The sequence below is a fragment of the Cryptomeria japonica genome, chromosome 7 (assembly GCF_030272615.1).
Source record: "Cryptomeria japonica chromosome 7, Sugi_1.0, whole genome shotgun sequence".
NCBI classification, from domain to species: Eukaryota; Viridiplantae; Streptophyta; class Pinopsida; order Cupressales; family Cupressaceae; genus Cryptomeria; species Cryptomeria japonica.
In genome coordinates this window covers 94,973,493-94,987,886 of record NC_081411.1, presented here as the reverse complement: position 1 = coordinate 94,987,886, position 14,394 = coordinate 94,973,493, and the positions used below count along the sequence as shown (strand labels likewise).

Genomic DNA, 14,394 nt, shown 5'->3' with positions numbered 1-14,394 from the left:
TCAAGACTCCTTGTGGAACCGACATGTTTCCTCAAGGATTCGTGACTCCTATGTGGAGCACGTTGGCACATATTACAAATGCAATACCCACGATAATATCGTCAGGTCTAACATAACAAATAATTGGTCAACCAAGCCGATGTGATAACATACAATAAATCGATAATTTATAAAATAAAATAATATAATTAATATTTTGAATAATTAGTAACAAAAGATTGTTACTAATTATTCATAATGTTGATTATAATATTAATCATAATATTCAATCGATCAGTCTATATGTGATCAAAATAATAAGTAGAGATATACGGATAACTACAAGACAAATGTCTAAGACTGTAAGGCCAATTAGACATTTGGTTTATCCAATCGATCTATCTATTTCAACACTCCCTCTTAGCAAGGGAGGATAATCTTCTATCCCACAACACCTTATTATGATCACAATAGATTCATCTAGAAGAGGGAGATATATCACCTCACTGTGTACCCAATAGCTTCATCTATCGTGTGAGAGAAATATATCAACTCACTATGATATCAAGAATTATGGCATATCCACGGATATCATGTCACATGATGTCCACCATAAATCTTTTAATGCCATATCCACCATTATGGCTTGTCCATGGATATCTACTCAATCCTTTCCCCTATACAACACATAAACTAAAACTTTTTGTGTCTTTCTTGTGGTGGAAATTTATAGTCAAAACAAAAGCAAAGCGATAAAGGGAAAATACAAATCCTTGTAATCCGTGATTTCCAAGTCTTTCGAGGCAGCGGCCTTGATGGACCTACCATTTGTAGTTTCCTTATCCTCTCCTCTTGACTCTTCTCTTGACTCCTATGGTGGAGAGTGGAGAGTGGAGAGTGGAAACCAGGTTAACGTTTTTCTGCAACTTCGTGCAACCTACTGTCTATATTGCAGCGACGTGGCGTTCTTATGTGCCTCAAAAATATTAATTTAACACAGAGATACAAATAGGGAGAATTGAGTAAATCTCTGTACAGGCCAGCATGAAAGGGGTTAGTCAGAGGGTCGTGAGGACGGTGAGTGCATTTCTGGCTTGCATAATAGTGGTGGGATTTGTGTCCATTGCTATTGATGAACAACTCCAGGCTTCCTTCACTCCGATTCTCATCAGCATGCAAAAGCTCTTCCCTTCAGAGATGGACGATTTGCATGCAAAAGATCCAGATATTGTAAGATATTCTCACCTTTTTAATTCATCAGTAACTGCACTAGGCATAACTGACCTTAGTTTTTCGACAGGATTATGTTTGTAATTAATTGTGTGTTACTTTCTAATCTATAATCAGAAAGAGTACAGTGAAGAATTGAATTATAGTGATATATAAAAGTTTGTGTAATTAATTGCATGTATATAAATTAATGTTTTAGATCATATTTTGTAATTCAGAAAAGAAAGAAATCAGTAAAGAATTGAATTACAGTGATCTATCTCTGCCTCTGAAATAAATATTAATTCAAAAATAAATACATATGATTTCACAAATAATTTTTGAAATTGCAAAGATATTTTAAATAGATCTAAAGAGACACCAGTTCTGAATCTTCTATAAGGTAAATTATTGAAAATATAATTTTCCCCTGTTTTTAGATAGGTGTACTAAAGATGTCTATGCTAATTTATAAGATTTCAATATAAAATTAACAGTTCACAAATAGGTGTGATTTAGAGCCCTGCACTGATTTACAGTTTCCTCTGTTTCTCGCAGCCTCCTTATAATTCATCAAATGTTACAGACGAGCTAAAAGTAAGCCTTTCAAAAGCGGCGAACCAGGAGAAAACCGTTATAATCACGACTCTGAATGCGGCGTGGGCGCAGAACAATAGCATGGTGGATTTATTCCTGAAAAGTTTCCACATCGGTAACGGAACCGAGGCGTTGTTGAAAAATTTGTTGATTGTTGCCGTAGATGAGAAGGCGCTCAATCGCTGCCGGGAAATTCATCCGCATTGTTATCTGATGAAAACAGAGGGAGTCGATTTCTCGGGAGAAAATCTTTACATGACTCGAGGTTATTTGAAAATGATGTGGAGAAGGCTTCGTTTCTTCGGACAAGTGTTGGAGCGAGGATATAACTTCGTTTTCTCGGTAAGTTAGGTTTTCATGTTCGTCAAGGGTTTGGAGAAAATTGTACAGTAAATTTATATCATATTTCCTGAATTTTCATCAGAATAATTCAGATTATATTATTATCATCCAGGATGCGGATATTATGTGGTTTCGAGATCCCTTTACTAAATTCTCATCCAAGGCAGACTTCCAAGTAGCATCAAATCGTTATAGAAGGAAAGCAACTAATCTCTACAATAAGCCCAACGCAGGATTCATGTATGTTCGCTCCAATGAAAAGACAGTTGATTTTTTCAACTTTTGGTATCGATCCAAGAAAGATTATCCCCGTAAAAATGAGCAACAAGTGTTGAACCTACTGAAATGGGATGAGTTCAGACGCAGGCGACTTGAATTCGAATTCCTTGACACTAAATATTTTGGCGGGTACTGTGAAAGAACGAAAGATGTGAACTCGGTTTGTACCATGCATGCCAACTGTTGTGAACTCGGATTGAAGGCCAAGGTTATTGATTTGAGAAATACTCTTTCTGACTGGGAGAAATATAAGCAACAAGAAAAGCTAGGTAAAGGCAAGGATGTGCTCTGGACATCTCCAGACGCATGTCAGAATTCTTTTCGCCGATGAAGACTGTTTTAATACTATCATTATCATTTAATTTTCCCAGAACATCTGCTCCTAATTCAAAGAAATTGGGGAAAATTCTGAACTATTCATGTGTAATTAGATTGAAATCATCTAAATTAGAAGAAAACAATTAGTGTCCTACAAATTCCACCATTGATTTTGTTACTTTCCATTTACAATTTTCAAAGAAATCGTATTGATAACTTCCTGAACTGGAATGAACAGACGTGTCTGTACAGTGGAAATCTGCTGTAGACGTCCCCACGTTTATGTAGTTTTGTGGGATTCTCGTGAAAGTGTTCGTAGTTATTTTTGTTAATTTCCATTTTCACATTTTAGAAAATCAAATTAACTACCACTTACCAAATTTAAATATTTGTTTGCATCCAATTTAGACGTTTCATCAGATAATGAAAAAAATCATTTAGAGCAACACCAACAAGAGACGCATTGTGTCATGTTTCTCTCGATGGTGTGATGTTTTGGGTTAGTACAAAGTTTTAGTGGGAGGAGCATTTAGGAAAATTGACAAATCAATATGGTATTGACCAAGGCTTTCCAATTCAGGTGAAGATGTTGACTTCATTTGACTTTTATGAAATGTATATTGATGCAAAGATGTATATTTATGCAAGCTGTTAACAATTTAGTAGAACTACGAATATGTGATAACTCTTAACAATAAATGTTTAGTGAAACAAATTCAACCATATAAGAGGAAGGCATCTGCATATGAACACTTTCATATTTCTTGTTAAGTTATTACTAAAGGGTAAAAAGGAGTACTTAAACCGTATTTAACCAATTTACAAGTACAAAACAATAGTATACACAAGGGAAAAGCCTATCAAATGATCCAACTATCTCTAAGAAATTTGTTTGAAGCTCTTGCATTCACGAGGTATACAAGATCTAGAAAGGAAGGAGAATTGAAAGAGTCAATAAACTTATTGAAGGAGATGCATTCAATAATATTTTTTGGCCTCCTAAGGCCCTCCCATTACTTGGTAATTAGAGTCTTGCATCTCCATGGTCATATTGAACGTTGTTATTCAAATTTTAAGCATTATTTTCACCATCCCACTTTGTAAGTGGGTCTAATATATTGGACTGAAGTATGAAACACAACCCTTTAGATCATTTCGAGCTTACTCGGGGTTCTTAGAAGCTTTGGAATATTCACCTTGCGAATTTTGGGAACATTCACCTAATAAAAGCAAGCACCCCAAAATTTTAGTATTAGATAGTTTTTTAATTAAAATAAATGTATATTTATTGAACACAAATAATGTTTTGTTATTAACCAAAAAACATATTATATTTATTATTTTATTTTTATTTTTTTCATCGGTAATAGTTATATTTTATTAGTTAAGACTAAAAGGTACATCTGCATCAAAATTTCCCAAAAATAAACCGCTTCCCCAAACCACCCACAAAAACCATTGAAACTGATGGGGAGGCTACTCAAAGAGAGATAATACCTTGTTTAAGGGCAGTCAGTTGTTGTCCTAGTGGGCTTCATGTGTTGTTCATATTGTCTTCTAATCAATTTGGACACCTAAGCTCCCTAGGAGTGCTCCCAATCCAGATGTGCTCACTGATTGCTCAAGCATGGTTGAGATTCACTAGGGTAAATCAAGCCTTACACTCTAAAACTCCTAACAAGTGCTTGCAAAGGTTGTAGAAGGTGTTTGTGATATTTTCCAAAGTCAATCAATTGGTTTTGAGTGAGGGTTTCATTCTTTTCCCCATCGCCTTTTCCTACTTTCTAGGCCTACTAGCCCTAGAGCCCCAATTAGCCCTACCTAACCAAATTCTATGGATTTTCTCCCAACTTCTCCAAAGACCCACACAAAATCTTTCTTGATCAGGATACCCTTTTGGAAGTACTTTCTAACTTCTGAATTTAGGAATCTAAGTTTGACCGGGTATAGGTACAGAACTCGAGAAATGCTTGTTTTAGATGATTTTGGGCTTGTTTTGGTCTTTTTCCAAGGTTTAGGTGTCTTCCTTCATCTGCCACACCACCAAATTCACACATATGTTCTTCCACACATCACTTGTTCATCCCAAACACTTTGCAACTCCAACCCTGCTCTTTCCTACAAACACAAGGCATAATCTCATTCATTTCCTAACCAACCTATGACTGAGCTCGCCTAGGAAATGATGATCATTGGCCTTTCAATGACCACCAAAGAAAAATTAAAGGTTATATACACTGTACAAAGGTTCCATGGCTCAAATCCAAAGGGTTATTGAGAAGAACTCAAAGGACTTAAAGCTGGAACCATGTCTGTGCCTCTCAAACTCTTACTCAGGCCGAGAGCTTACAAAATGAGAAACTCAATTCAAACCTGAAAATAAACTAATCAAATTGCTTCCTAAGCACTACAAGAACATGCAAAAAACAATAAGCAAAGTACAACAATGCAATCAATCCATTAAGTATGGATTGCTGCTCTAATTCTTGATAAAATGCAATGCAAAACTTCAAAATTGGTCTCAAAATGTATCCCAATCTAATCCAGGCATTGAAAAACCTCATTACATTTATTCTCAAATATTTTATATGCCATTTGTGGCCTAAATAACTCTCCATTAGTTTCCTAACCAACCCTTTGCACAAAAATGCAAAAAGTTGCTCAACGTTGCAAAACGTTGTCGAGCAACTTTGACAATTTTTGCCAAAATGTGCGTTTTTGCCTTATGTGCTTAATTTTCTCCTCCAAACCATCTAAGATGAGTAAAAACCATTACATTGACATGTCCCAATGCCAAAAAAGTTTGTTCAAGGCATTTTTCATCAAAATGCAAGATTTTGCCATTTTAGGCTTACAAGGGCTTACAAGCCAAAATTGAGAAAAGGCTTTGTCCTAAGGACATTCAACCTACCAAAATATTACAACAACATATTAAGACCTAAGAGAAGAATCTTATTCACCACTCCAAATCAAACTATGAACAAAAACACCAAAATGTAGAAACTTGACTGAAAACTAGGTGCTCCTGCACCATGCTCCCTCAAAGAAAAGAAGTCAAGTGACTCTTTGAGGCAGAAAAGTAAATGGAACTCAATTCTTAGAGAATTTTTCCTCAGGTATCCAAGTAGCTTCTAATGCTGTAAGGTGTTGCCTCTTGACCAAGTGCTCCATGTAGGTGGTATGCCTTGTTTTCTTCAAAATTCTTGAATCTAACACCTTCTCAACTTGTGGAATGGGTGCAGTTGGTAAGGGAAGGTCTGAGTGTACTTGAGAGACTTCTGAAACTCTACTATCTTTTGCTGGAAGTGCACCCTTATACTGCACCAAATCTACTACGTTGAAGATTAGTGACAAAGCCATATCACCGGGTAAGTCTACCTTGTATGCATTGTTGCCATACTTGGCCAAAACTTTGCAAGGACCTACTCTCCTCATTTGAAGCTTACTAGGGACACCTTTCTGAAGTCTTGCCTTGTTCAAATGAACCATCACCATATCACCAACAACAAATTGGATGTCTTTCCTTTTCTCATCCACCTTGTCTTTGATCTTTTGAGTAGTGTCCAATAGGGCTGTTCTAACATGCTCATGAACCTCTCGCATTGATTGGGCCATGTCCAAGGAATCTCCACTCTATTGTCCCATATTTCCCACATCTCTGAGCTCCAAAAATCCTATTGGATGAATGCCATACACTACTTCAAAAGGACTTTTACCGGTGGACCTATTCACACTATCATTGTGAGCAAACTCAGCTTGATGGATGATCTGATCCCAAGCTTGACCATACTCTTTTGTTAGGAATACAAGTAGGTTCCCAAGTGTTCTATTAACCACCTCAGTTTAACCATCTGTTTGGGGATGATAGGCTGAACTGAAAGACAAATTAGTGCCTAATCTTTGCCACAAAGTCTTCCAAAAATGACCAATAAACTCTGCATCCCTATTTGACATAATGTTGATAGGTAAATTATGAATCCTAATAAATTCTTTGAAAAATAGGTGAGCATTATGGCTAGCATCATGAGTGACCTTGAATGGAATAAAGTGAGCCATCTTACTAAACCTATCTACCACAACATAAATGCTATCAAAACCTGATTTGGTTTTTGGCAAACTAACCACAAAGTCCATACTTACACACTCTCATGGTTGATTGGGAATAGGTAAAGGTTGATAAAGACCAACATTAGAAGATGTACCCTTAGCTCTTTGACAAACCACACATTTATCCACATATCTTCTAATATCTCTTTGCATCTTAGGCCAAAAGTAGAATCTTTGGACAAGTTCCAAAGTCTTGTTCACACCAAAATGTCTACTCAAGCATCCATTATGCTTTTCTTGCATCAAGTTTTCCCTCATAGACCCTCTAGGCACACATAGCTGCCCTCCTTTGAACAAAAGGCCATCTTGCAAGGTGTAATATGCATATTCACTGTGAAAATGGCGTCCAAACCCTTGGCAAACCCTGTAGGCAGCAGCAAAATCTTCATCTTCTTCATACAAATTCTTGAAGCTATCCACTCCAATGCTTTTGAGCTACGCTTCTTGCACTATTAGTAACCTCCTACTCAAGGAATCAACTACCTTATTACATTGCCCTTTCTTGTGCCTGATGGTAAAGGTATATGACTACAAATACTCTACCCATTTAATATGCCTATGGTTTAACTTTTCTTGTGAATTAAGAAAACTAAGAGCTTGATTATCAATGTAAACCACAAATTCCTTACGTAGAAAATAATGTCTCTATTTCCTAAGTGATTGGACAAGTGCATACAATTCCAAATAATAGAAGGAATACCTTTTCTTTGCATCATTGAGTTTCTCACTAAAGAAGGCAACCGGTCTATGGTCTTGACTCAAAACTGCTCCAACCACTATGTTGCTTGCATCACATTCAATTGTGAAAAGTTTGTCAAATCTTGGTAGGATAAGTACCGGTTGACTAGCCACCTTTGTCTTCAAGAGATCAAAACCTCTTTGTGCTTCCTTTGTCCATACAAACTTGGTTCTCATACCTCCCTTGATTGTCTCAAGCATGGGTGCACATATTTCACTGAACCCTCTGATGAACTTTCTATAAAATTGAGGCAAGCCATGGAAACTTCTCACTTCACTTGTTGTCCTAGGCATAGGCCAACTGATTATGGCTTCCACCTTAGAGGTATCCATCTTAAAATCACCTCTTGAGACTACAAAACAAGATACACCAATTCCTGTTTCATAAACTCACATTTCTCCAAATTGATGGTAGTTGTTTATCACAAAGTTTTCTCAAGACAATCTATATGCTTAAAATGCTCATCTTTAAACTTGCTAAAAATTAAGATGTCATCTAGGTAAACAACAACAAATTTACCAATGTAGTCCTTGAGTACTTCATTCACGAGTCTCATGAATGTGCTAGGGGCATTTGTGAGTCCAAATGGCATAACAAGCCATTCATAGAGTCCTTATGTAGTCTTGAAGGTTGTCTTCCATTCATCACCCTCCTTTATTCTAATTTGGTGGTAACCACTCTTGAGATCTATCTTTGTGAAGTATTCAACACCCCCAAACAATCCATCAAGTCTTCAATCCTGGGGATGGGAAACCTATATCTGAGTCAGTGCAAAGTCTCCAAGTACCTTTTTTTCTTGGAGCCAAAATGGTGGGTACTACACATGGGTTGATGCTCTTCCTGATTAGACCATTATCTAGGAGTTCTTGTATTTTCTTGGCTATCTCCTTGTTTTGATCTGGTGTCATCTTATAAGCTGCCTTATTGGGTAAAGAAGCTCTAGGTATAAAGTCTATTTGATGACTTATGGTACATTGAGGAGGCAATGTAGCTGGTGTTCCATCACTAATGGTGTCTTCAAACTGATTTAGAACAAGCTGCACTTCTTTAGGAATGCTCTCCTTCTTCTCCTTGTTATCCTCTTTTGGCTTTACAATAATGGAAAACCCCACTCCTTCTCCCTCCTTGAGGGTGTTGATGAATTCTTTCTCACCAACCAACAACACATTACGGCCTTTGGATCTACCCTCTACTTGGTCTCTTATGGACTGGATTTTGTAGGTGGTTCCATCTTTTTGGAAGGTATAGGCATTCTTCTCTCCTTGGTGTATTGCCTTTCTATCAAACTGCCATGGCCTACCTAGGAGTAGGTGGCATGCATCCATGGGTACGATATCACATAAAATTTTGTCTTTGTAACCTCCAATGGTGAACTCAACCCAATTTTCTTCATTTACAAGAACATGCTGCTCCTTGTTGAGCCATGTAACTCTATAGGGATCACTATGTGGGATTCTTGGCAAATGAAGCTTACTCACCGCTTCCTCTGACACTATATTGTCTATGGATCCTAAATCCACTACCACTCTGCATACCTTTCCCATGATCTTGCATTTTATTCTAAACAAGGATCTCCTTTGGCGAGGTTCCTACTTAATCGGTTCTTTGATCAAGACTCTCCTTATCATGAGGTTCTCTCCAACCTTTGAATTGAAACTTACTTGTGATGCTTTCATGTTTGTTGCATCCTCTTGAGCATAATTCACTCTCCTTTCACCTCCTTGGGATGAAGAAGAATTCTCAGTGCATCTATAGGTCGGGTGTCCAAGTTGATGGTAGTTGTAGCACTTCATGGTGGAAAATAGGACCCTCTTCCTAATCGACTAGACCTTCCTCTACTAGAGTTGCTAGATCCCCTTCCTCTATATCTTCTCTTGCTATTGGAATGCCCACTTTGGTCAACCAACTCGGATTCCCCTCGGGATCTTTGATCTATACTTCTTCCACCAAACTACCTCTCTAACCTCTTCCATCTCTTCCCCTACCTCTGCCTCTATTGCTTTGTTCTTGTTTGTTCTTGCTCTTTTCTTCCACTATTAGTGCCAACTGATAGCACTTGTGCATAGTGTTGGGGCATAACAAGCTTAATTCCTCTTGAATATTCCATCTCAATCCATTTAGGTATCTTGCTACCTTGATGTTCTCATCTTCCACTACCTTGGATCTCAGACACAACTTCTAAAATTCCTCAGTATAGATACTTACATACAAGTCTCTTTGCCTCAAATTTTGTCTCCTTTTGTGCAACTAGATTTCATAATCTTCAGGGATGTATACCTCTTTCACCTTGGCTAACATGTCCTTCCAAGTAGCTATGGGGTTCCTTGCCTCTTTATGCCTCTCTTTTTGGATAAATTTCCACCAAGTCAATGCTGTCCCTCTCAATCTAGACTTGGCCACCTTCAATTTTTGTGCCTCACTGATTCCATCACATTCAAAGTGATTCTCCAATCCCTCTATCCATTCCAGGACTACCTCAGGCCCCTTTTTCCACAAAAAAGTGGCACTCCTTCTAAGGATTTTCCTCCTAAAGATTTAATTGCTTTAAGGAAAGGTTTTTTAGGTAGATTAGGGTCTAGTTCAGGAGTCCTATCCTCTTCTACAACTTCTTTTCCCTTCCCTTCATTGACCTTGATTGTCACTTTCTCAGTTTTTTCCTACGTCTAGTTTGCTCTCTAGCTGTAGTAATCTTTCTCTGAGGAGCCTATTTTCTTCTTCTTGGTCTTCTACCTTCTTTTCTATCTCTGCATTGGTCACCATCCTTAAACTATTCTCTCCTACCGATTCAGTGTCTGTCATATGCTGGCTTCTTCCAAAATCTTGGTTGCTCCGATACCACTATGATGGGGAGATTACTCAAAGAGAGATAATACCTTGTTTAAGGGAAGTCAGATGTTTTCCTAGTGGGATTTATGAATTTTTCATATTATCTTCTAATCAATTTGGACATCTAAGCTCCGTAGGAGTGCTCCCAATCCAGATGTGCTCACTGATTGCTCAAGCATGGTTGAGATTCACCAAGGTAAATCCAACCTTACACTCTAAAACTCCTAACAAGTGCTTGCAGAGGTTGTAGCAGTTGTTTGTGATTTTTTCCAAAGTCAATCAATTGGTTTTGAGAGAGGGTTTCATTCTTTTCCCCATTGCTCCTTCCTTTTCCTACTTTCTAGGCCTAGTAGCCCTAGAGCCCTAATTAGCCCTACCTAACCGGTTTTTGTGGATTTTCTCCCACCTTCTCCAAAGACCCACACAAACTCTTTGTTGATCAGGATACCCTTTTGGAATTAATTTCCAACTTCTTAATTTAGGAATCTAAGTTTGATCGTACAGGTACGGAACCCAAGAAATGCTCGTTTTAGGTGGTTTTGGGCTCGTTTTGGTCTTTTTCCAAGGTTTAGGTTTCTTCCTTGATCCGCCACACCTCCAAATTCATACATCTATTCTCCCACATAGCACTTGTTCATCCCAAACACTCTGCAACTCCAACCATGCTCTTTCCTGTAAACACTTGTATAATCTCATTCATTTCCTAACCGGTTTATGACTGAGCTTGCCTAGGAAATGATGCTCGCCTAGAAACTGGACTGAAAAATTGGTGCTCCTGCACCACAAACCCACCATCTAAAACCATAGTTTCCCAAAATAGTATATCGCTCAAACCGTACCCTACCCCCACATTATCAAGAGAAGAAGCTCATAATTACATCATTCTAGTAAAAAAATTGGCTGAATTGTTCAAATCATTTATAATAGAAAATGGAAATTCAAGTTTTTTAAATAAACTGCTATCTAAACAAACATAAGTGCCCAAAAATACCTTGGTCCGAAGAATTCCTCATTTTTCTTTCTTCACAGTGCTCCACTTGAGGCATGTGAATCTCCAGTAGTCCTTTCTATACCTTCAACCGCTAGCCCACACGAATTTGGTCCTTCTGTCATGTCACCAAACCCACCTGACACACCACCCACTACACCCTACCTTTCCAATTTCATCGATAGATTTCTTGTAATCACTCTCCTACACCTCATCTCATCCACCATCCTCACCTACCCACCCTCCTGATCAATTCCATCTTTGATTTCCATTATTTGGACCTAGACCATCAACCCTTCCCAGCCTCACCTTGTGTCATCCCTAAACCAGAGGTGAGCTTCCTCGCGATGGTGAAGGATTTTGATTCGAGAGTGCCTCGTCTGTAGATCCACATTTTCCTATGGGATTCCATCAAAGAGATTGAAGCCCCAACCTGACACGACCCATTCCAGCAAGGACTCCATATTTAATAGATACTCATGTGGAATGATCTTCTTTAAAACTTTTCTCACATCCTCGCATGAGTAGCCCAACTCCAATCCCCAATCCATGATGAGAGAGTAAATTCCCACTCTACATCTGTATCTGTTGCCGATAACTGGACACTCCTCACCCAGGACCAACTTGATTGCCTTAAAAAACAATGGGTCTTTTGCAAGAAACATCTTCTCGAGCTTTTTCAGTGGGACAAGTCCCCAAAAATTTGGCATTAACTTGGAGGACTGTAGAGTAAAATTTGCAAAGAAAATTCTGATGAGGTTTGTCAAAACTAGTTACCTTCACCAACTTACATACTATTCTCATTAAATGCATGAGAATACCAAAATTAGAATTAAAAGTAACACACTCTACCATTGTCACCATTTCAAAAAGAATTCCACCATAAATGCACATTAACACATGACCTTACTCATATGAAATTCTGAACGACTGACATGAAATTTGAAATTGCACACATACCAACTTGGCAAGAAACATTAACTCCATCTCACTATGTCTCCTTTACAATCACGTCACCTCACTTCCCCTATCATGAGTTCACACGCTTCATTGGCCTTCAACAATGACATTTCCTCCTCTTTTCACATGAGAGATACAAAAGTCTTGGAAATATTTAATATTTCCACTAATAATGTGTATGTATTTATTCAGCTTCCAACATGGTGTATTGCCTTTGATCAAAGCATTGACTACAATTTCGGAGTCACCCTCGAAATGTACCTTCGTTACCTTCATGTTTATTGCCATATTAGTTGCAAGTAAAGCCGCTTGAGCCTCAGCCTCATTATTAGTTCCATCTTGAAGCCTTCTTGCACCTATCAAGAGGATCTTCCCTTAATCATCATAGGCCACACATCTCGTACCTCAAGTCCTTGGATTACCTTTTGAGGCCCCATCGAAATTTATTTTCCCACCCCTTCTCCGGTTTCAACCATTTCACCATCTCCCCATCAAGGGAAACACACAAAGGATTAATCATGGGAAACCCATGAACGGGTCTAAGTTTAATGAGAGCCCACCTGCTGAGGATGTGATTGTCAACCAAACTGTACGGGTATTTCATATAATTATGATTAACTATCATTGAAGAGACTACTTCAGAAATAGCCCGCTCCACCCTCCCAGACACTCTATCAAGCCCTTCCGGCCATTTATCTTGAAAGATTCTCCTATTTATAAATTTTTTAATTTAATTCCCAGATAATAATGGAAGGCTAGATCATCCATATACTTGAGAGAATAGATTTGTTCTTCTCCGAAAACCAACTCTTAAGAAGATTAGTAATATTACTGGGAGGGGGATTGACCATCCTAACTTACCCAAAACAAACCTCCAAACACCTTGAGCTAAATCAAAATTTAAAAGTGATCTAATGATTCCTCATGTTCTTTGCACATGACGCATTGAAAAGAACCATTGAAACCTAAACACAACATTCTATCTCCTATCAGAATCCTCCTCTTCAATACCAACCAGGTGAATCCTCCTGCCTTTGGGAGGTACTTAGAACTCCAACATAGTTTGGAAGGCCAATTCGGTTGGATATCTTCATTCTCAATAATATTGTAGCTAATTTTAACTAAGCATGCACCTGATTTTGAACCACTCCATTTAATTACATCTTCCTTCATATTAAGAGTTACAGTACTCTTCCAAAATGTTTCTAAAGAACCTATTTTGCTATGGAGATAATTGTAACTCATCCATGTCTTTGCATTTCCAAACATCAATTCCATTGGAGTGCTATGCATATAAATAATCTTTAAATTTTGTGCCCCAAGTACCCTTAGAATCTTGTTTAATAACGTCAATGTTCTCCCTCAACTATAAAGTTGGTTTGTCATCCCAAGAGTCTGTCCAAAAATTGTCTTTCTCCCCATTCCATAACTACCAAGCAATGTGCTCTATGATCAGTCTGCAAGACAATAAAAAATTCTAAACTGCAGATCCTCTAGAGGTTCACAGACAGTAAAAATCCTCTCTTCATCTAACGAATCCAGATATTTGTGTTTCAAGATCTAAACCCATTTGTGTTTTGGCTTTACATACATCTTCCATATAAGTTTTTCTCCCATTGCTTCATTTAGAAGGCACCACTTCCTCAACCCAACCCCTCCCACTAGATGAGGTTGACACACCTTGTCCCATGCAACTAGGGGAATTTTATCATGTTCTCCCTTCCTGCTCCAAAAACGTAAATGGGCATCGCAGATAAGACTAATTTCAGTAATAACAACCTACCCATAGAGGTGAGCCATTTGCATTTCTAGCCTTCTAACTTATTCACACAACTGTCAAATAATCTCTGCCACAACTGTGTCCTATTGGACCCCCCAAACAAAGGTTTTCCCAAAAATATCCTTGGGAGAGAGCCAAGATTAACACCTACTATCCTAACAATTTCTCTTTGCTTTCTAATGTTAGTGTTAAAATAGAAAATATCTGATTTCTTCCAATTAAACTGCTGCCCGAATGCCTCACAAAAAATATTGGTTGTTCTGTTTATGA

General features: G+C 38.0%; 1 protein-coding gene across 1 annotated transcript; it reads left to right on the top strand.

Annotated features, from left to right (window-relative positions):
• The first annotated feature begins 785 nt into the window (after positions 1-785).
• Positions 786-2,906, top strand: LOC131073429 (uncharacterized protein At4g15970-like). Its single transcript, XM_059209340.1, has 3 exons — positions 786-1,209; positions 1,747-2,127; positions 2,240-2,906. Exons 1-3 carry the CDS (start codon positions 1,024-1,026, stop codon positions 2,735-2,737), a joined length of 1,065 nt encoding a protein of 354 aa, XP_059065323.1. The 5' UTR covers positions 786-1,023; the 3' UTR covers positions 2,738-2,906.
• The last annotated feature ends 11,488 nt before the right edge of the window (positions 2,907-14,394 follow it).